At 50.1% G+C, this 20,886-nt stretch overlaps 1 protein-coding gene across 1 annotated transcript in view; it reads left to right on the top strand.

Annotated features, from left to right (window-relative positions):
- Window positions 1-1,805: 1,805 nt before the first annotated feature.
- Window positions 1,806-20,886, top strand: part of Myo1h (myosin IH) — a 37,428-nt gene continuing 18,347 nt past the window's right edge. Inside the window, exons 1-14 of the mRNA XM_027923407.2 lie at window positions 1,806-1,961; window positions 4,295-4,410; window positions 5,616-5,814; window positions 6,756-6,836; window positions 9,125-9,304; window positions 12,659-12,757; window positions 13,497-13,610; window positions 13,902-13,973; window positions 14,545-14,664; window positions 16,237-16,304; window positions 16,857-16,962; window positions 17,252-17,332; window positions 18,462-18,553; window positions 20,269-20,363. Of these exons, the coding sequence (XP_027779208.2) occupies window positions 1,836-1,961; window positions 4,295-4,410; window positions 5,616-5,814; window positions 6,756-6,836; window positions 9,125-9,304; window positions 12,659-12,757; window positions 13,497-13,610; window positions 13,902-13,973; window positions 14,545-14,664; window positions 16,237-16,304; window positions 16,857-16,962; window positions 17,252-17,332; window positions 18,462-18,553; window positions 20,269-20,363 (1,549 nt within the window). The 5' untranslated portion in view covers window positions 1,806-1,835. The remainder of the gene's footprint in view (window positions 1,962-4,294; window positions 4,411-5,615; window positions 5,815-6,755; window positions 6,837-9,124; window positions 9,305-12,658; window positions 12,758-13,496; window positions 13,611-13,901; window positions 13,974-14,544; window positions 14,665-16,236; window positions 16,305-16,856; window positions 16,963-17,251; window positions 17,333-18,461; window positions 18,554-20,268; window positions 20,364-20,886) is intronic.

The raw sequence follows: 20,886 nt of genomic DNA, 5'->3' as shown, positions 1-20,886 counted from the left end.
ATATAGGAGAGCCTTTTACTTCCGTCTTGATTACTTAAAGCTAGGAAATGTGAGTCCTCGGACTCTGTTTTGTTTCCAAGGTTGGGTTGGTTATCTAGGACCTCTGCCTGTCTGCCCCTGGGGTCCAAATTCACCCTTCGGCACCTGCTTTGCAATAGTGTGATGTGAATTTAGCCCCTAGAGGGCGCTGGAGGGACGTTGCCTTGGCTCTTCCTGGTTCCCCTGGCTGGGCTCTGCTTTTCCTGGTTTGGCTGGGCAGGTGTGGGGGGGTGGGATATGCCTGCATGCCCAGAGCCCACTGTCCCTTGGTGACCTCACAGCCCTGGCCTGAGGCCTGATGATCATGTTGCCACAGTCCTATATACTATATGACACAGGTGTGGTAGGTTCCGGGCCTCACCCCTACAGCTGGCCACGCCCACAGTGATCGCCCTTCGCCCTTAGCTTGCCTGAGGCCTGGGGCTTCATTTGGTGGCTTTCCATGCCTCCCACCCCACAGAGCCCTCCAGCTCACTCCGCTCACCTGGGCCCAGGAGGGTTGTCCTGCTGCCAGGTGACCGTGGGCCCAGTGAGATTCTGGGCCATGCACCTTCTCCAGTGACGTCTGAAGCTCAGCCTTCCAAGTTTGACTTTTCTTGAAGAATCTGCTGGAATGAGAAATGCCCTTTCCCACCCACGTCTCATCGAGGGAGTCCACAGTGAGTGTAGCCAGTGACTCTATATGCACACTCTGGGTCAGGCTGTCTAGCTTCATATTCTGGCCCTGCCTTTTGGCAGATGGTGGGCACGGTTCTCAACATTCCTGTGCCTCAGTTTCCTCATCTGCACAGGGGCGTGAGAATAGTAGCTCCTAGGGGCAGAATGAGGGTTACCTGAGATGATACTCGCCCAGCCTTCAGCATACCATTTTACGGTGTCAGTAAGCCGCTGTTACTTGTGACAGTAGGAGCAAATGTGACTCCATTTTGCTTTGTGACTTCATCCTGTAAAACAACCATGCCAAGTAGAAGGGTCATGACTGGAGCAAGAGGTTCTTTTCCTTTTGCTATAGAAACCTTGAAGAACACGGAACTACCTAATGGGGTATTGTTTCTGTAACTGGGGTGACTGGGCTGACTGTGATTGGTTAGGCTTCCCTCCGCTTGACTGCACTGTCCTGCTTCTGTAACCTGGCTTGCTTGCATTGGCTAGACCCCCTGAACATCCCTTTTGCGGTTTTTCAGGCTTATAAGGAGTGCCCTTGCAATTGTTCGGGGCTGATCAGGAGAACAGCTTTATGTTCTGGTCAGCCGCCACCGGTGTGCTTCAATAAAGGCTTGATTCGATTATACGTGAGTGGTCTGGAAGTCAGTTTATGAAACCCCGGGACAAAGCTTTAACTATAACAACTGTTGTCACACACACACACACACACACACACACACACACATGCAGGCATACACTTATGTGTGTCACTGAATGAAAAGGAGGTGTTGAGAAATGCATCCTTAGCCAGTTCTGTCCTGTGAATGTCACGGGCCTCGATGGCAGAGCCTACGCACACCTGGACTATATAGGATAGCCCTTTACTTCTGGCTCCTCACCCAAACAGCAGGCGACTGTCCAGACCCTGCAGTCAGCGGTACCCCTGTGGCATGTGTGAATCTAAACAGAAAAGGGGACGTACTGTCCAAATACCCCATAGGAACTTTCTGGCTGCATTTGAACCCTGGCTCGGTGCTCTCCCAGGGCTGAGCACGAGACGTGGAGTAAGAACTTGTGAACGGAGGAGCAGCTGAGGAATGTTCTGTCTCCCGTAGAAAGAAGAGGTGAGGAGGGAGCACATCCGTCTGCACATGGAGGGGACGCTGACGGCCCGCGACAAGGTCGGGGTGCAGGATTTTGTGCTGCTGGACGCACACACCAGCGAATCCGCCTTCGTGGACAATCTTCGCAAGCGCTTCAACGAGAACCTCATCTACGTAACTAACCCCCTCCTCGGCTGAGCCCCTCGATTGCTTGCTGTCTCCCCACCTTCACAGCCTCAATGATGGGAACCGGGTCACTTTATCCATCAGCCATCGAGAGGAGGCTGGAGGGATCACTGCCAGACGCACTCTGATCCTTCAGGCTGAGGCTTTCTGGTGGCCAGTGTTAGAGTCTCGACTCCTCGGTCACAAAATGGAATGGACCCACATAGCCTTAGGGTCCAGGAAGGGATCTAGGGTTTCAGATGATGTCCCGAGGCGTCTTTCTCCCTGTCTCTGTTCTGCTGTCTTTTGTACCTGATTCCGTCTTGGGCTGCCTCTCTGCTTTGTGGCATGATGGGCGCCAGCTCCAGGGTGACATTTTATCAGCTCAGTATTGCTACTGAGAAGGGAGCTCGTCTTCCAGGAGACAGGTTTAGCAAATGTCCCAGAGCTGATGAAACTGGCTCTGGTGGCCGCATCTTGGGTCACTAGCCTGTCTTGGCCAATCCCCCTGGCTAGGAATGAGGGGCATTCAGAGTGGGCAGCCTGGGTCACCAGACCCACCCTGAGTGAGAGGTAGGTAGGAGCAGAGCCCCCCGCTATAGGGAGTGAGAGCTGGAGAAGAGGGTTCCTGAAAGAAAGGGGAACTAAGCCGGGCGTGGTGACACACACCTGTAATCCCAGCAACTCGGGAGGCTGAGGCAGGAGGATCGCAAGTTCAAAGCCCCCTTCAGCCACTCAGTGAGACCCTGTCTGTAAATAAAATATTAAAAAGGCTGGGGATGGGCTCAGTGGTTAAGCCCCCCTGGGTTCAATCCCTGGTACCAAAAGAAACAAAGAAAAAGATCCATCTTGCACAGATGACCCAAGAACAGCTTAGATGCAACTACTTATTGTAGTTAGGTTCAATTCCCAGGACCAAAAAAGAAAAAGGAGAGGAAAATGAGAGATGTCCCACCACATCCCGTAAATCTTCAAAGGTCAACGCTGTGACATTTTTACCAGCATCTTGTTGCATCTAGTAGTGGCCGGTTTTTATTACTTCTCCATTGATGATCATCACACCTGATTTGATTGGCATTCCAGGTGAATTCCCCTTAGGTAAATTGATAGAGTCTCTGTGTGTGTCATGGTGTGTTAATTTTTTTGAGATTTTTATTAGCTTTTGTTAAGAGTAAATTAGATAATCAGAAGAAGTCTAAAAATAATGTGTCTCATAGCTAGTTCGTAATGGTTCCTGTGCTGTTGAAACCAAATTTTTTCAGAAGAAATGAACAAGGTGTTCCTTAGAATATATATTCTATAGCTTCCAACTTTCAGAATTAGAACCCTTAATTGTACAAAAGGGGAAAAAAATCAAGCTAATTTTCTATAAAAGCAAAGGAGAAATAACCTCACATGAAGGACAAATGGGGTAATAGAATCTTCATGACCAAGCTGAAAGTTTCCAATTTAAACGGATAGATTCCAGAACAATCTTCCACCCCTGAGACCAGGTTTCTACGGATTGAATGATGCAAACTTCAGTCGGAATCCTCTTCTTTGTTTCGGTTCTGTTCGAGTTTGTCCTGGAGATTAGAAGCGTTGGTTGGAACTCTTGGAGCCGGGTCCTACCCAGAGCTTTGGTACCTCCGGGGTTGACACCGACCAACTCAGCATCTGAAAACACCAGAGGCATTTTCAAAGGAGCCCAAATAGTCATCTTTTCTGTAAAAGATCTTAGAGCTTTTTGGTCTCTAATTAGTCTTAGGTCAGTGGCTACCTTGAAAATATAAGTACTTGAACATTTGGGTAGGGATAGAGGCCGACATCGAAGTCTGGAGAAGCCGGCCTGGTGTGGGGTACCTCACCCCGTCTCAGAAGGCTGGTGGGTGCTGTGGCCCTGCACCTCCGGGGAGGGGGGGACTTGGTGAGGCCTGGACCAGCTCCGGTGCCCCTCATAAAGCTGCTCATTTGCATGACAGCTCCACGCAGGTGTTTCCTCTCAGTGGTGGGGACAGCCACCCCGTCAGCTGGACACCGTCTCTGCTTATTCACCACTAGCTCTGCATCCTTGGAGTTCACTCTGATGTCACCTCCTTAAAGAAGGCGTCTCTCAGCCCATGAGCTAATGTGGCCTTCCTGAGTCTCCACGCCCTCGGTTCCTACCCGCCAGCCACCTTCTCGACCCTTCCCTGTCCCCAGCTGTCTCCCAGCCCTCCCCAAACAGACCCCCGGGCAGCGGAGGCCCCACCTGTCCCATTTGCCGTGCCCTCGCCCCAGCCCCGAGCAAACACGGGGAGCATAATGTGCGACCATCTTTGGTTGGTGGAGCTGCTCACTTGTCCTGTGGTCCCTTCCTCTAGACCTACATCGGGACGCTCCTGGTGTCTGTGAATCCCTACCAGGAGCTGGGGATCTACACCGTGAGCCAGATGGAACTCTACCAAGGGGTCAGTTTCTTTGAGCTGCCGCCGCATGTGTGAGTAACAGCCACACGTTTCCCCACCCCTGATCCCTTCTGCCAACCCACCGTCCATCCTTCTATCCGTCCACCCACCGTCCACCCATTCAAACCCTCCATGCCTGTCCTGAGGTTCTTCCTTCTTCCTCCATGGTCGTTAACGTGTGGAAGTGTGTTCGTTTCACGTGGGAAATAAGTCGGAGCAGTTGGAAATGTCACAGGCCATTTTGGAATCTCAGCTTACACCGACAAGAGGTGGGATCTTTGTGTCAAGGTTGGAAAACCCGAGTGCGGCCAGAGAGGTGTCTTCTCTGGACGTGGGCTGCTTACAGGGCCATCTGTGGGTGCCTGGGAATCAGGGTGGCTAAGGATGTCCACTGGGAGGGACCTCAGCTGGCCACCCTCATCCACAGATGAGCCGTCTCCTGTCTGCTCTACAGGTTCTTGCAGGCTGGGCTGAATTTCTTCTCTCTCTGGTCGACTTCTGGGCTGATGCTTCTGTTCTCCCCCGACTTGTCTTTAATTCAGTTTTCCGACTTCCCACGATGCTGGTAAACCTTTCTGCCTCCCCCACCACGTCCAACTCTTGGGAGACCTTCCCGATCTGTGCTCTGATTTTGGAGATAAAGGCTCTCTGATTCCTCCACCTCTTGTCCTAAAGTTATTGCAGAAGTTTGCAGACCTCACTGGTCTCCTGTCTCTACATTCTTACTACTTTAGGCTTCGAGGGAAAGAGATGACATTCTATTTATTGAATTATTTGATATTCAGACAAGATCCTATTTCCACCTATAGGTAATAGAACGTCTCCAGGGGACGTCACGTAGTACCTGGCTTATTCTTATACAAACTGTAGGTGGATTTAAAAAAAAATAAATAAATTGGTGGGGTCAGGGTTGTAGTCCAATGGTAGAGCACTTGCATAGCATGCATGGGACTCTGGGTTCCATTCTCAGCACCAGATAAATATATTTGGTAAATTTGGAAACATATTCCCACCACTGCTGAGATCCTTTACTTTAACCCTTTCTTGGGGTGAGTTTTAAAATTTAAAAACTCCTTGTGTTCGATCAGTCACTGGATCGCGACAGGGGTCTGCTGTCCGTCTCAGCTCAGTGTCCCGGTACCCACAGTAGGGCGTGGCTTCCTGGAGGCAGAGTCCTTTGTCACTGCCAGGGAAAAACAGCACCGAAACCACCCTGTCTCTGCCCCTCCCTCTCCAGCTACGCCATAGCGGACAACGCTTACCGCATGATGTGCTCGGAGCTCAACAACCACTTCATCCTCATCTCTGGAGAGAGCGGGGCGGGGAAAACCGAGGCCTCCAAGAAGATCCTGCAGTATTTCGCAGTGACCTGCCCAATGACCGAGTCGCTACAGATAGCCCGCGACCGGCTGCTGCTCTCCAATCCAGTACTGGAGGTAAGTGACCGGTCTCTGAGGACCACGGAGGGGAGTTCCAGGGAGGTCACTAGGTAAGGAGCCTCTGCCTAGGCAGGACAGTCCAAGTGGGCAGGTCACTGCTGAGGAAAGGGCTCTCACCCGCAGTGTCACGCTGAGGGCATCTGGCCGGCTTGGTGCTAATCCAGGGTGGACAGTCACCAGGAAGTTTCAGCAGGGGTCCCAGGGCCTCTCACAGTCATAGCACCTGCCTCTTAAGAGGGTTTGAGGGTTACACAAAAGTACTCGCAGGGTGACCAGTGGTCTTTGTAATTAATATATTTCTTTTTCGGGATTGAGGATTGATTTCAGGGGCACTTGGCCACTGAGCCCCATCCCCAGCCCTATTTTGTGTTTTATTTAGAGACAGGGTCTCACTGAGTGGCATAGGGCCTCCCTGTTGCTGAGGCTGGCTTTGAACTCCCGATCCTCCTGCCTCAGCCTCCTGAGCCACTGGGATGACAGGCGTGGGCCACTGCGCCCGGCTAATGTTCCTTATCACAGCTGACCTTCCTCTGATTCCATTTCCTGCACTTGCTAGGCACGTCCAACTCTCCTGTGCTTTCGATATAAGAGACGTTTCTGGCTGCGGCAATTTCCCAGTAGACCCTTGAGCCGAACACTTTTGTTATGAGAAGGGGTCTGGTGTTGGGGAATGTCAGCTGAAACTTCCGGAACAAGCAGGGCCCGTGCACCCCTCCTTAGGCCATTTCTAATGTATTCCTGGGTGGGTTCTGGACAGACCTTTCCCCTGCCACTGCCTGGCATGAAGTCCTCTGTGGGTGGCAATTCCCTTGTAGAAGGAGACAGTGTGTCCCCCCCCCCCCCCGCTCTGTTTTCATAATGAGCATGTTATTTGGGGCCAGGAATTTGACAAGCAAGATGGGTTTTAAATGACAGTGCATGACACTCTGTGTCCCAAGGCTTTTGGAAATGCCAAAACACTCCGGAACGACAACTCCAGCCGGTTTGGAAAATACATGGACATCCAGTTTGACTTTCAGGTATGCGGGATTCCTATTACGGGTACGTGGGGACCTCTTATTCTGCCAGGAGGAGACCCAACCCGCGGTACCTTGAGGTGGGAAGGCGGCTCCAACAGGTGAAAGATCTAGAGACAGTGCTCACCCGTCTGTCTGCACTGCTGACCTGCACCCTCCGTAGGCTGCTCTTCTCCATTCTGTCATTTTGCCACTTGAAATACACATCTTTGTTACCCATGTGTGGCAGCCGTTTATTTATTTAGTTAGTTTTGTCTTTTGGATACCAAGGATTGGACTCAAGGGGCACTCGACCACTGAGCCACATCCCCAGCCCTATTTTGTATTTTATTTAGAGACAGGATCTCAATGAGCTGCTTAGAGCCTTGCTTTGGCTGAGGCTGGCTTTGAACTGGCGATCCTCCTGCCTCAGCCTCCCCAGCCACTGAGACTGCAGGCCTGCACCACTGCGCCCGGCCAGCAGTCCTGTTTTGAGAGGACTTGATGTCTATCAACAGGAGGAGAATGGCTAGTTAAACTGTGCTATATTCACACAAAGCATTTACCGCGGGGACAGCAAATGAACTACAGCTTTATATAACGTGGCTGGTCTTGGTACTACACCAGGTGCCACTGTGTTGACATTAAAGCTTGAAAACAAAAGTAAGCAACGTACAATGTAGGTGTGCCTACCTGTGAGGGGGCGGGGGGTCAGCAAACTTTCTTGGGGCCAGAGAGGAAATGTTTCAGACTTTTCAAGTCACACAGCTTCTTTGGCCATGATTCATCTCTGATGTTTTGCCAAAGTCGTCACTGATGGTACATAAGTGAACGAGCATCCTGAATGAGTATGCTTGCATTGCACCCAGAATTGACATGGGGCTATTGCACAGGGGTAGACAAGTTTCTCAAGGACACCAGCTCTCTGGGGGTGCAGGTCAGCCATGGAAACACCCAGGCTGCCTTTCCCCTGAGGCTGGTGCGTGGTCCTGCCTGCAGCGAGCATAGACTTTGAAAGACACTCGGTAATAGTGCATATTTTAAAATTCATAACAGCCCAACACATAGGCCCTAAACTAGAAAGGACACGAATCTTGGGGATAGCCCCATGGATTTTTGCATTTCTATCTAGCCATGTATTTTCCGGTCAGATGAAGATATTAAAATTTCCAGCATCCAGAAACTTCTCCCATAACAACCTCCTTCCCCAGGGTGACCAGTATCCTGACCTCTAGAATCCCAGATTCATGTGGCTGGTTCTTGAACTTCATATCGGTGGAGTTATACCGTATGTTCTATTTTATATCTGGTTTGTCTCAATCGACATTCTATAGATTTGTCCATGTTCTTGCTGATAGGAGTTGCTCATTTTTTAATTGTACAAATATATTGCAGTTTGTCTGTTCTCCTGTTGATGAACTTTTGGGTTGTTTGCAATTGGAAGTTATTGCAAACAGTGATCTGAACATCCTTGTACACTTCTTTTAATAGGTAGAAGAACTTATTCATGTTGGGTAGATATTCAAAAATGGAATTATTGAGGGTTTCTTGGTTTGTTTTTGGTCCTGAGGATTGAGCTCAGAGGTACTTTACCACTGAGTCACATCCCCAGCCCTATTTATTTAGAGCCAGGGCCTCACTGAGTTGCTGAGCACCTCACTTTTGCTAAGGCTGGCCTTGAACTCCCAATCCTCCTACCTCCGCCTCCTGAGCTACTGGGATGACAGGTGTGCACCACCACGCCTGTTTCAAGTATTTAGCTCAATTTTATTTGGGTTGTTTGTTCCTTCTTATTAATTAGCAAGAATTCTATATAGGGTCTGAAAAAAGAGGCTTTATTGGATACATTACTTAAAATAAAAAGTATGACAATGTGGATAATTAAAATATGAGGATAGATATAGAGGCCAGTGAACTAGAATAGAGTTCAGAAAGATCTGCCCCCCTCCACATACTTGTGACCAAAGCACCCTTGTGATTCAGTGGGGATAGGATCACCTTCCCAGTAAATGATGCTGATCAACTGGGATATCAAGAAGATCTTGGACCCCTGCCTCACTCCATGCATATCAGAATCCCAGCAGTGATGGACCAAGGTCCTAGACACCAACAGAACAACAATCATGCTTCTAGACTAAAACAGAGAATGTACTCGTGACCTTGGATAGGCAGAAATCTTTTAAAGTAGAGCCCAGGAAGCATGAATCGTAGAAGCTGGGGAGCCGGGACTTTCTCCACATTTAAAACATCTGGGCACCAGCGGACACCAGTGGCTTGGGTCGGCATTGCCCCATTCTTATTCCGTTTCCCAGGGCATTCCCGTCGGCGGGCACATCATCAGTTACTTGATTGAAAAGTCCCGAGTCGTCTATCAGAACCAGGGTGAGCGGAATTTCCACATCTTCTACCAGCTGCTGGCCGGCGGAGAAGCGGAGCGCCTGGCTCACCTGGGCCTCGAGCGAGACCCCCGCCTGTATAAGTACCTCTCGCAGGTTGGACGGTCCAGCGCCTGGCTTTGGGGACCCTGGGGGCCCTGTGGACGAGGGGACTCGGGGTGTTTGTGGGGGCTGCTGCAGGATGCTCAAGAAGTGTCTCTCCCCCTCTGGACGTGGCTGCGGGCTGGTTTCTTGACTTTGATCACAGCGAGCTACCTACGGCTAGACCCTCGGGGTGAAGTGACCCCGTGTCTAGGCAAGGGCTTCTCCACCTCGCTGAAATTAGAATCCCTTGAGAAATCTTTTAGAAACACAGATGCCTAGGCTCGGGTGGTGGGTAGCTCCGGGGTCAAGCACTTGCCTAGCACACACCAGGCCCTGGGATCAGCCCCAGGACTGCAAAAATAACTGCAGAATACACAAAGCCTGAATCTGACCCCCATCCCGAGGTCTGCATTTAGCAGAACTGGGGGGCTGCCCTGGGCTGGGAACGTAGCTCATGGTGGAGTGTACATAGGTGAGGCCCTGGGTTGATCTGCAGCACTACAAGGCGGGTGGGGGGGGACGACAGTGAAATAGTCCCCTGTGGTGTAGCTCACAGCCAAGGGGAGAACGGCTGGTCTAGAAGCAATGGAAATTCACCGTCTTTCTGTACCCACAGCCTATTCCACCTCGTTCTGCTTCTAATCTACTTGTGAGAAGGGCTTTCCCCGCCTCCTGCCTTCCACCTTAGAGAACTGTTAGCAGCAAAGTGAACACGCTACCTTAGCGACACAGCTCAGGCCATCCCTATTAGCAATCCTAGTGAATTCAGAATTTAATTTCGCAGCATTGATTTTACTGGAGGCTGTGCTAACATTCTAGAACGCCCAGGTTGCATAGGTAGCATTTGATGTTGCTAGCGTTGATTTTTTTTTTTTTTTTTTGCCCCAAGATTTTTTTTTTTTTTTTGTATCAGGAATTGAACCCAGGGGTGCTTAACCTTCAAGCCACATCTCCAGGCTTTTTAATTATTTTTTATTTAGAGACAGGATCTCACTGAATTGCTTAGGGCCTCGATAAGTTGCTGAGGCTGGCTTTGAAATCATGATCCTCCTGCCTCAGCCTCCCAAGCCGCTGGGATCAAAGGCATGCACCACCGCACCCGGCACCAAGATTTTTTTTTATTGTTCTGTTCTTGGCTTTGAACTGAGGTCCATTTTGCAGAGCGCAGGCTGGAGCATCATTTGAGACACAACAAGACCTGATAAAGAGAATCTCATAAAACAAAGACCAGTGTTGCATAGAAATCTTGGGAGAAAAGAAATCTTGACCACAGTTTTCATTGAAAAACGGAACTAACAAAGATAAAAGAATTTCACCATCTCAATTTACACGTCATCAACCTTGAACTAATTCTTAGAGTGAAGGACATATCAACTGACTCTTTTTTCAGCTCTTTCACATCCTCCCGTAGATTTCAGATGACCTCTAGGTTACTTATTTTTTTCTGACAGTCAATGGCTGCTTGGTGCTTGGATTTTCAAAGCACAGTCAGAGCAGATTGAATTATAAAAATATTTGTGGGCATTCATCATTTCCCCCAGGGCTTCTCTAGTCCTTCAATAATCACGTCACCCCTGTTTAGAATTTATCATATCTTTATTCCTACAGATTTTTTTTTCCTGGCCATATTAGTTCCACCAGACCCTGATGGCTTTGGAAATGGTTCTAGCAATTGGCTATTATTTTAATCGATGGCATGATGTCCTAAAACTTTGGCAAAATGTCTGGCTTTCCTTTGCAATGTATTTTCTCTGGTTCCAAACTCACAGATGTCCAGTGAGGAAGTGACTTGCCCAGACCTTGCCCTTAGAGGGAAGGGACACAGTCGTCCCTCCGTATCCACAGGGGCCCCGATTACAGGACTCCACAGATAACAAAAGCCAGGACACTCAAGTCTTATATGAAATGACAACGTATTTGCATATAGCCCACGGATAGCACATCCTCCCTTATATTTTAAATAATCTCTAGGTCACTTATACTACCCAGTACAAGGTGAATGCTGTGTGCATCCATGAAATACTATATTGTTTGGGGAATAATGACAAGGAAAAAGAGTTGTTATTACTGGTTCTTCTCTATTATTTCTGATCTGGGGCTGGTTGAGTCTGCGGATAAGGAGCTTGTGGATACGGAGGGCTGACTGTACTTGTGACTGAGTCTCAGGTGAATATTTTCACAGTGTGACGTCTTTGCGCCACACGGCAAGGAAATCTTTTCCGATAATGAATCTTCAGACAATCAGGAAACTGGGAACACCCCAGAGCATAAAAGCAAAATAATGAAAAGCACTTGTCTGGAATGTTTTCTCTTAAAATTGAGACATCGGTCGTCTGTCTGTTGCTTATTTAAAAATCAACTCCCAGGGTTAGTGAGAAAAGTCTCTTCACATCTTTGCTAGTGAGATTCCATGACATGGAAATGTCCATATAATCTGTGTTTCTTTATTTTTTCTTTTGGTACCAGGGATTGAACTCAAGGATGCTCAACCACGGAGCTCCATCCCATCCCTATTTTGTATTCTATTTAGAGACAGGGTCACACTGAGTTGCTCAGTGCCTTGCTTTTGCTGAGGCTGGCTTTGAACTCTTGATCCTCCTGCCTCAGCCTCCTGAGCTACTGGGATTACAGGCGTGCACCACTGCACCTGGCTAATCTGTATTTCTTTAAAAGCCAAACTATCGTTTCCTTGAGTGAGGACCTCCTTCCATCTAATCTTACAGTGAGGGTTTTCTGGAAATTCATAAGTGAGTCAAGATTGACTCTGAATTTAAGCAACATAATTTCCCTGCATGTTTCAGCACATATTTATTAAGACAAATGGTTTCCATTTGTTTAGCAAAAACGACAGGGAAAAATCGGTTTACAAACGCATAGGAAAAGATATTGCATAGCTATGGAACTTTGCAAATTTTCTCAGAATTGTGGTTGATTGATTGGTTGATTGTACTGGGGATTGAACCCAGGGGAGCTTCACCACTGAGCCATATCCCCAGCCCTTTTTATTTTTTTTAATTTTGAGTCAGGGTCTCACTAAATTGCTTATGGCCTCACTAAGGTGCTGAGGCTGGCCTCCAACTTGTGATCCTCCTGCCTCAGCCTCCCAAGTCACTGGGATTGCAGGTGTGTGCAGCTGCACTAGGCCTCAGAGATTTAAAATAAAATTCCAAATAAATTTGAAAAAAGTATCAGTCAGCAAATTATCTTATGCTGGAGTAGTAAAGTCTACCTGCTTTCAGTTCCATCCTTTATAGAAATAGCTTTTGCATGTTTGGAGAGAGAATCATTTTGGTTTAGGAATAGGTGTGTGTGTGTGTGTGCTTCACTGTCCTTCAAAGGCCATTATGTGGACCAATTTTGTCACAGGGTCATCGTGCCAAGGAGTCATCTCTTAATGACAAGAACGACTGGAAAACTGTTTCCAATGCCTTTTCTGTCATCGATTTTACCAAAGCTGACCTCGAGGTATGGGTCTGGTGTTCTCTCCTGGGACTGAGGCACGAAGTCTGGGGTTATATCCAGGGTGGCCAGACTCAGCCAGTGACAAGGGTGCCCAGGAAATGGACTTCACATACACGGTGAAATCCGGTCCTCAGTACAGTTACGTCCCAAATAGTGCATGGGGACAGAAACCACTAACATCCAGTCATGGCTTCTTTGAAATCCCAGTGTGAGCTGGACGTGTGGAACTTCATGTACAACCTCCTAGTGTTCCCGACCTTGTGTGGAAGGAGGAACCGGGTGCTTCTCCCCCCAGTTAAGTCCAGTCTCAATAATTTAGACCCTATAGAATCATAGGATCTCGTTTATTTGCATTCCTGTTTTGGAACAAATGGGGACTGGTTTATTTGATTTTTTCCTTTTGACTGTTAATCTTTCAAGGTCGAGAATGGTAGGTTAAAAAAAAATCAACGGAGACCACTGCATTCGAAATGAAAGGGCCCCTGGGGGGGTTTGTTTTGTAAAATCGTTTTAGAACGTATTTTATACAAGAGCTTTATTTTATGAGATACAAAGGTCCGTGTTTCTGTTTCTTGGTCACGACTCCCCGCCCCCCAGGCTCTTCTCCAGCCCAGACGTGGCCCCAGGGCCATTCCTGGGGAGCAGGGATGGGCTGGAGCCGGAAGGGGGCTGTTTCCTGGGGACATCTCTGCTGCCTGTTGACCAGTGAGGTGGCCACTGATGTCTCTCCTGGCCTTCCTAGAATCTCTTTGGCATCATCGCCAGTGTCCTGCACCTGGGGAACATCTGTTTTGAGGAGGACCCCCAGGGCTGTGCCACCGTCCCCGACACTCATGAGATCAAGTGGATCGCCAAGGTGACGCTCCTCTTTCCAAGAGGACGGAGGGGGACCTAGGACTTTGAAGGGGTGGAGGGGGCGCCAGGCGGGTGGACGCCCCCCGCTGGGCCCTGCTGGCCAGCACCTGAGAGCCCCTGGGCCTTCTGCTGGTGCTGGTTGGGGGGCAGAGCTCAGAGACCCCGTCTGTCCATTTTGCCCTAAAACTCAACGAGGAGTCGGGGACAGATGACCCGGGGCCTGACACACGGTGGACTCTCTGAGTGAGGAGAACTGAGTCCCTGAATGCCATGTTGGGTACCTTTTGTCCAGCTCCTGGGGGTCTGTCCATCTGTCCTTCTGGACGCTCTCACTCACCGAAAGATCGAAGCCAAGACAGAGGAGGTAACGATGGCTCTGGGTACAGACGTACCTGCCCACCCCATCATGGCTGGCTCCCCTGGCCGACAACATGACCCGGCCCCGGGGGGGCTACCTGGGACCCCTGCCCACCAGGCCCTCCTGCTTCACCCCGCAGCCCCCCTCACCACCACACCATGCTCAGGCCTCCAACTCCCTACGGCCTCCCTCCCGGGGTCTTTGCACATGCTGTTCCTTCTGCTGTTCCCTGCGCTTCCTCTCGTAGGCTCTGGGGCCACTGGACCCCTGCGTCCAAGAAGTTCCCTGATTATCCCTCCTCTACCTCCAAGCACCACATGGACCTTCTTCTGGCACTTGTCACCCACCTATCCCACCAGCCCTCCCCTCCCCTGCCCCAGTGCCACTGGGAGCCTACAAGGCCAGGGTGGATGTTGGTGGCCGTGTCTCAGCCGCCCAGCACGGTGCCTGGCACACAGTGACCGCCTGGGAAATGGCCACCATGTGACCGGGAGCAATAGGGTGTGGCATCCACCTCCCCTAGTGCCCACGTTAGGGGCTGGTTTGGAAGTGCGAGGGCGTTGTTCTGTCACCTCAGGTGATCTGCCCGCTGACACCAGGACACTCTGTCTACGCCAGGGACGCCATGGCCAAGGCCGTGTATGGACGGACGTTCACGTGGCTGGTCAACAAAATCAACTCCTCCCTCGTGAACAAGGTTGGTCACGCGTCTTGGGCGAGGCACCCGAAGTCTGTCCCTGACCCTCGTGGATACAGACTAAGAATGGCCAGTGAGCTCCTGGAGGGGGGTGCTGTCCCCCTACGTCCTTGTGGCCCCTATCAGGCACACAGTGGGCTCACAGGAACGCACAGGCGTGGCCCACAGTGAGGCGCGCAGCAGGTGCCGTGTGCCAGGTGGCTTTGGGTGTTTGAGGACACACAGCATCGGCCTGCTCCACAACACGCATCTATATTTGACTTTTCTTTTCAGTGCTGGGGACTGAGGCCGGGGCTCTCTGCCGCTGAGCTGCGCACAGTCTCCTTTTTCATCTTTTACTGTTGAGACAGGCTCTTGCTAAGTTGCGGAGGCTGGCCTCGGATTTGCCATCCTCCTGCCTCAGCCTCCTGAGTAGCTGGAATTACAGGCGAGCACCACCCTGCCAGGCTTTTAACAGCAGTGTGTTTGAGTCTATGTGAAAATACACAGCTGCTCTTCAGACTCAAGTTTAGGGCATGTCTCCTTCTTATTTTATTTTTTTGTGGTGCTGGGGAATCAAACCCAGGGCCTTGCACACAGTAGGCAAGCACTCTACCACTGAGTTATGCCCTGGCCCCGTTCCCACTGTAAGTTGAATTATGCATGTGTGTGTGTGTGTGTGTGTGTTTGTGCGTGTGTGTGTGTCCACGTGAGCATGTGTCTCTCTCTCTCTTGCTCTTACAAAGCCTCGAATGTCATCATGAGAACCTCATAGAATCCTAATTACTTCAAAATACCTGTAACGTGAATTTGGGGATCGTGTTTCCAACACGTGGACTTTGGAGGGGCACATTCGAAGTGTAGCGTTATCTTTAATCATCTCTCCTTTCCGGGTGGCACTTTGTCCTCTGTAAAATGACATCTGTGCCACCTGTCCCCTCACCTGAATGGGGATCCCCTTGGCCATCTTTAGGTCCTTGTCTATTTTCTTTCTTGATTGAACAAGAAGGGAATCAGAAGGATAGGTGTCACTTCCCAGGTGGCGGACGGGGAAGCCACTGTGGGATCTGGGCAGGCTGCAGGTGGGAGTGGGTGGCAGGTCCCCAGGGGTCTTCCTATGAGTCACTGTGGATTCGAAAGAAAGTGGAGCTTCATGGCTGAGCCCAGCTTTGGGGGCAGCCGGAGGGTTTTGGGAATCACCAGGTGAAAAACCTAAAGTTCTGTTACTATAATGAAAAATCTGGCGCCGGACACTTTATGAGGATGAGAGTTCTGTTTAGCTTCCTGGTCTGGAGGCTCAGGGGCCCACACCTGGGTGGCCTTGCTGGCAGAATCCCAAGGCTGTGGGGAGCATCGCGTGGCCAGAGGCAGAGCAGTGCCCTTAGTCTCTTCCTGTCTCTCTTCCTGCAAAGCCACCAGGATTCAGTCATGGGGCCCCACCCTGATGACCTTATCTGACGCCAGTCACCTGCCCCTGGTCCCACTTAGCACCTCACAGTGGAGATTGGATCTCAGTGCACGCACCCCGGGCCAACACACGCTGACCATCCAGAGTAAGCGCTCACCACTAATGGCTCGTGTTTTTTTAACTAGGATGTCACCAAAAAAACTGTGATTGGATTGCTGGATATCTATGGGTTCGAGGTCTTTGACAAAAATGGGTGAGTTTGCTCGCTTCCCGCGCCTGTCCTCCCCCCTGCTCCTCTCTCTGGTTGCCACTGAGGCTTAGTCACCTTCATGTTACTGGAACTGATTTTCCAGAAAGTCTCCAGGTTTGCATAGCCCCTCACCACAGACTGTTCCGGAAGCGAAATAACCGTGAAAAACGTAGCCCTATTTCAACTTGACTCTCAGGACTTATTTAGTCAATTACTTTATTGATAAGGGCTTTGCTATTTTTTTTCTGTATTAAGAAAGCATCCTTAGCTGGGTGCAGTGGCGCACGCCTGTCATCCCAGCGGCTGAGGAGGCTGAGGCAGGAGGATCGCGAGTTCAAAGCCAGCCTCAGCAAAAGCGAGGCCCTAGGCAACTCAATGAGGCCCTGTCTCTAAATAAAAATACAAAATAGGGCTGGGGATGGGGCTCAGTGGTCTAGTGCCCCTGAGCTCAATCCTTGGTACCAAAAAAAAGCACCCCTAAAAATAAGTAAGCACCCTTTGTAAAAACTGTTCTACTTGCCTAACATGAGTTATTCACAACCGTTGCATCTCTAGTTTTGAACAGTTTTGTATAAATTACTGCAATGAGAAGCTCCAACAGCTGTTAATAGAGAGGACCCTGAAAGCAGAACAGGCAGAATATGAGATGGAAGGGATCGAGGTAACCGTTTTGATATTTTCTCCTCATTTGATTTCTTAATCCAGCTTAAAAAAAAAAAAAAAAACATTTCCTTGAGAAATGAGGTTTCCTTGGAGACTTTCCTGGTTAAGGACTACTTTCCGGCCTCCTCTGCCGATGGCCTGGGAGGTCACTTTGATATTCAGAAGGTCTCCCCTGGTGACGTTTGGATGTAAAAATCAGATTCAGAAAACAGTTTCTGCACGATGTGTTCAGCCAACGAGCCTCCCCGTCACGGCCTCCTGGAGAACTCTCTCCTTTGTCGTTCTAGTGGGAGCCCATTCAGTATTTCAACAACAAGATCATCTGCGATTTGGTAGAAGAGAGGCACAAAGGCATCATTTCCATTCTGGTGAGAAACACAGGTCCGCTGTGGTCCTGGGTCCCGCATAGATTTAGTGTATAACATCAGGCAGGTGTCCTAACCTCTCTGAGCTTCAATTTCATCATCTTTGAATGGGGCTTAGTAATAACAGCCCTTTCTTCAGAGAGGAGCTATAATGAACTCTTAGAAATACACTTGCTGGGCACGCTGGTACACGCCTGTTATCCTAGTGACTCAGGAGGCTGAGGCAGGAGGATGGAGTTCAAAGCCAGCCTCAGCAACAGTGAGGCACTAGGCGACTCAGTGAGACCCTGTCTCTAAATAAAATACAGAATGGGGCTGGGGATGTGGCTCAGTGGTCGAGTGGCCCTGAGTTTAATCCCTGGAATTGCCCCTGCAAAAAATAAAAGAAATGTGTTTGGTATAAGTCGACTCACCAACCTGTGACCCAGGTTTTGTTGCTGTGATAAAAGCTCCAAGGCTGATTTGTTTTTAAGATGGTCAATTAGGTGGTGGCATCATTGAGGACCAAATGTAAGAAATGACACAGCTTGAGAAATGGGGAGGTCTTACCATTTTCATAAGGGCTTTGCTCCTAGTTCAGGGTCTGCACAGACGTTGTTCTTGGTCGGTGATGACTGATTAAGAGAAAATGAGCCTGGCACGGTGGCCCACACCTGTAATCCCAGCTACACGGGAGGCCGAGGCAGGAGGATTGCAAGTTCAAGGCCAGCCTCAGCAACTTAGAGCATGTCTCAAGAGAGAAAGGGCTGGGGGGTTAGCTTGATGGTTGAGCAGCCCTGGGCTGGGTTCAACCCCCAGTACTAAACCCCCAGTACTATAAGGAACTAAATAATCAGGGTGAAAAAAAATGGGGTCAAGTGCTTAAGTCAGGGGCCATCCTGACTGTGGAGGACCCTCGGGAAGACTTGAACACATGGGTCAGTCGTCTGCAAGAGCTGACTGATCATGGAATTTCCAGTCCAAAGTCTGAGAGGCTGAGCCCTGTGACAAAGGGCCCCTTCCTGCCAGAATGTCCTCCTGGTTTGGGCGAGGGTGGGGGGGGGAGGGCAGATGACAGCCTCCCGGGACGGAGTGTCCTGCAGAGCTGGTGAAGGGTGTGAGCCGGGTCCGGCGTCTCTGTTTTCTCTTGAAGGATGAAGAGTGTATCCGCCCTGGCCCGGCCACGGACTTGAGCTTCCTGGAGAAACTGGAGGAGAAAGTGGGCGAGCATGCGCACTTCCAAACGTAGGTGGGCCGGGGAGGAGGGCGTTGTCCCAGGTGTGCCTCTAGAGCTGCAGGGCCCCACACGGATGTGCTGGCCAAGGGCCAACCCGCAGCAGTGAATCCCAGGCGGGGTGCTTTTGAGGTTTTGCATCTTGTTTGGGTGGCTACGTTTGGGACCTGCATTCTCCGTGCGTGAAATAGTGTCTCTTAAAACTTTTGATGAAACATAAGTGATGTGTGGAAATCTGATCTGTTTAACCCAGGGAGCGTTTTTGCCTTCATATGGATCCACATCAGGATCGTGCCAATTAGAACGTGGAGAGTTTTAGCAGGTGTGGAGGCACATGCCTGTAATCCCAGAGACTTGGGAGGCTGAGGAAGGAGGATCGCTAGTTGAAGGCCAGCCTCAGCAACTTAGTGAGACCCTTAGTGACTTAGTAAAACCCTTTCTCAAAATAAAATAAAATAAAATAAAACAATAAAAAGGACTGTGGATGTGGCTCGGTGGTAGAGCACCCCTGTGTTCAATCCCTGGTACTTTAAAAAAAAGTTTTCAGGATCCCAGAAGAAAAATTAGAAATTTGACTTCATCTTTGAGAAAAAGAAGGGGATTTAGGAACATGTGCTTTGGCCTGGGGTTGTAGCTCAGTAGGAAAGCATGTGCTTAGTTTGACTCCCTGCCTGGCCACATGACATGGGGCAAGCACCTGACTGGCCCTGCGTTTGTGTTCCCCTGCCACACCTCACGGTGAAGGTCTACATAGGTCACCTGGTGCGGTATCTGCTGCAGGAAAGGCCCAGCAGAGGGCCGTGGGTTTACGAGAACTCTGTGGAACACTGTGAGGATAACAGATTGCATGGGCAAGTGAAGCTAGAATGGAAAATAAATCATGGCCCAGACACAAATGGGAAAACATATCGACATTTATCTAAATCCTGAGCAATGATGTCGGGCATCATTGTCGGGGGCATCATGCAAACGTGACAAAGAGAGGCACACACACTGTAGAATCCCACGCCTCCAAACTGTGAAACTGAGTGCAGTGGAGGCCGGGCTGGGCCAGGAAGGGCCCGGGCGAGGTCCCGAGGACCGGTGGTGTTCTGTTTGTTGATCTGAGTGCTGGTCAGTTTGCAAAACCTCACGGATCTACACACTTAGGATATGTGTGCGGCCGCTGTGTTCAGTTTCAAGAGCAAGCTGCCAAAAATTACGAATCACTGGAACCTGAAACATGATGTTTCATGAGTGTTTTCGTCTCTGCATGACGTAAAAATGTAAGAGAGTGACATTGTTTCTTCATTATCACTGGGGAAAAATAGAAATTTTTATGTGTGTGTGTGTGAGAGAGAGAGAGAGAGAGAGAGACAGAGAGAGAGACAGAGAGAGACAGAGATGCCGGACATGCCCTCTGTCCTTTCCTTTTGAGGCAGCGCCTCGTTAAGTTGCTGAGGCTGGCCTCCAACTTGCAATCCTCCTGCCTCAGCCTCCCAAATTGCTGCCATCACAGGTGTGCACCACCACGCTGGTGACATTATTTTTAAGATGTGTTTCTGTGGCTTGCTTGAGGATTTTTATTCCTCAGGGCTTATTTATGTCTACATATAGAGAGCCCTTGGTCTGTAGCAGAGTGTAGGCTCCGGGGCTCTGCTGGGGTCAGCTGTCCCTGTGGACTGTCATGTTCCTGGAGAGCTGGCCAGTGGCTTCTGTGCTCAGTCCTGTCTGGTCTGTCCTGCAGCCGTAAGCTGGCGGGGCCCAAAGGCCGGAAGAGGATTGGCTGGATGGAGTTCCAGCTGCTCCACTACGCGGGAGAGGTCACCTACTGCACCAAGGGTGAGTGCCAGGGGCCGGGTCTCCACCATGAAGGTGGCTTGTGTGCCCAGCACCCGTCCACGGAGGACAGGCATCCCAGGGTGCCCACCTCACGTTCGAGCACGTCACCTTGAGGCCCTTTTCTTTTTCTTTTTTGTCGTCTTCTCATCTACACGGCAGTGGTGCCGACAGGACCCCTGCATGGGGTGCCACCATCACGACATTGATTCCCCCCCCCCCGTGGTGAACACGGGTGGAGTTTCGCTGGCCTTGATTCCTGTGTGGACCTAGGAAAGTCACGTCCCACTCACCCCGAGTCTCCCCCACCCTTCACTCCTCTGGGTCTAACCAGTGAACTCTGTTCCCGTGCGTGGGCATCCGCGGGTCAGAGAACTTGGGCCTTTGGTTTTGGGGACTGGCTTATTCCACTGAGCACGAGAGTCTCCAGTTCCATCTGTTCACATCTCCAGCCATTAGAGAAATGCCATCAGAACCACACTGAGATTCCATCTCATCCAGTCAGAGCGGCACTCACCAAGGACAC

This window comes from Marmota flaviventris, chromosome 1, assembly GCF_047511675.1.
Source record: "Marmota flaviventris isolate mMarFla1 chromosome 1, mMarFla1.hap1, whole genome shotgun sequence".
Classification (NCBI taxonomy): Eukaryota; Metazoa; Chordata; class Mammalia; order Rodentia; family Sciuridae; genus Marmota; species Marmota flaviventris.
This window is presented reverse-complemented; position numbering and strand designations above follow the sequence as displayed.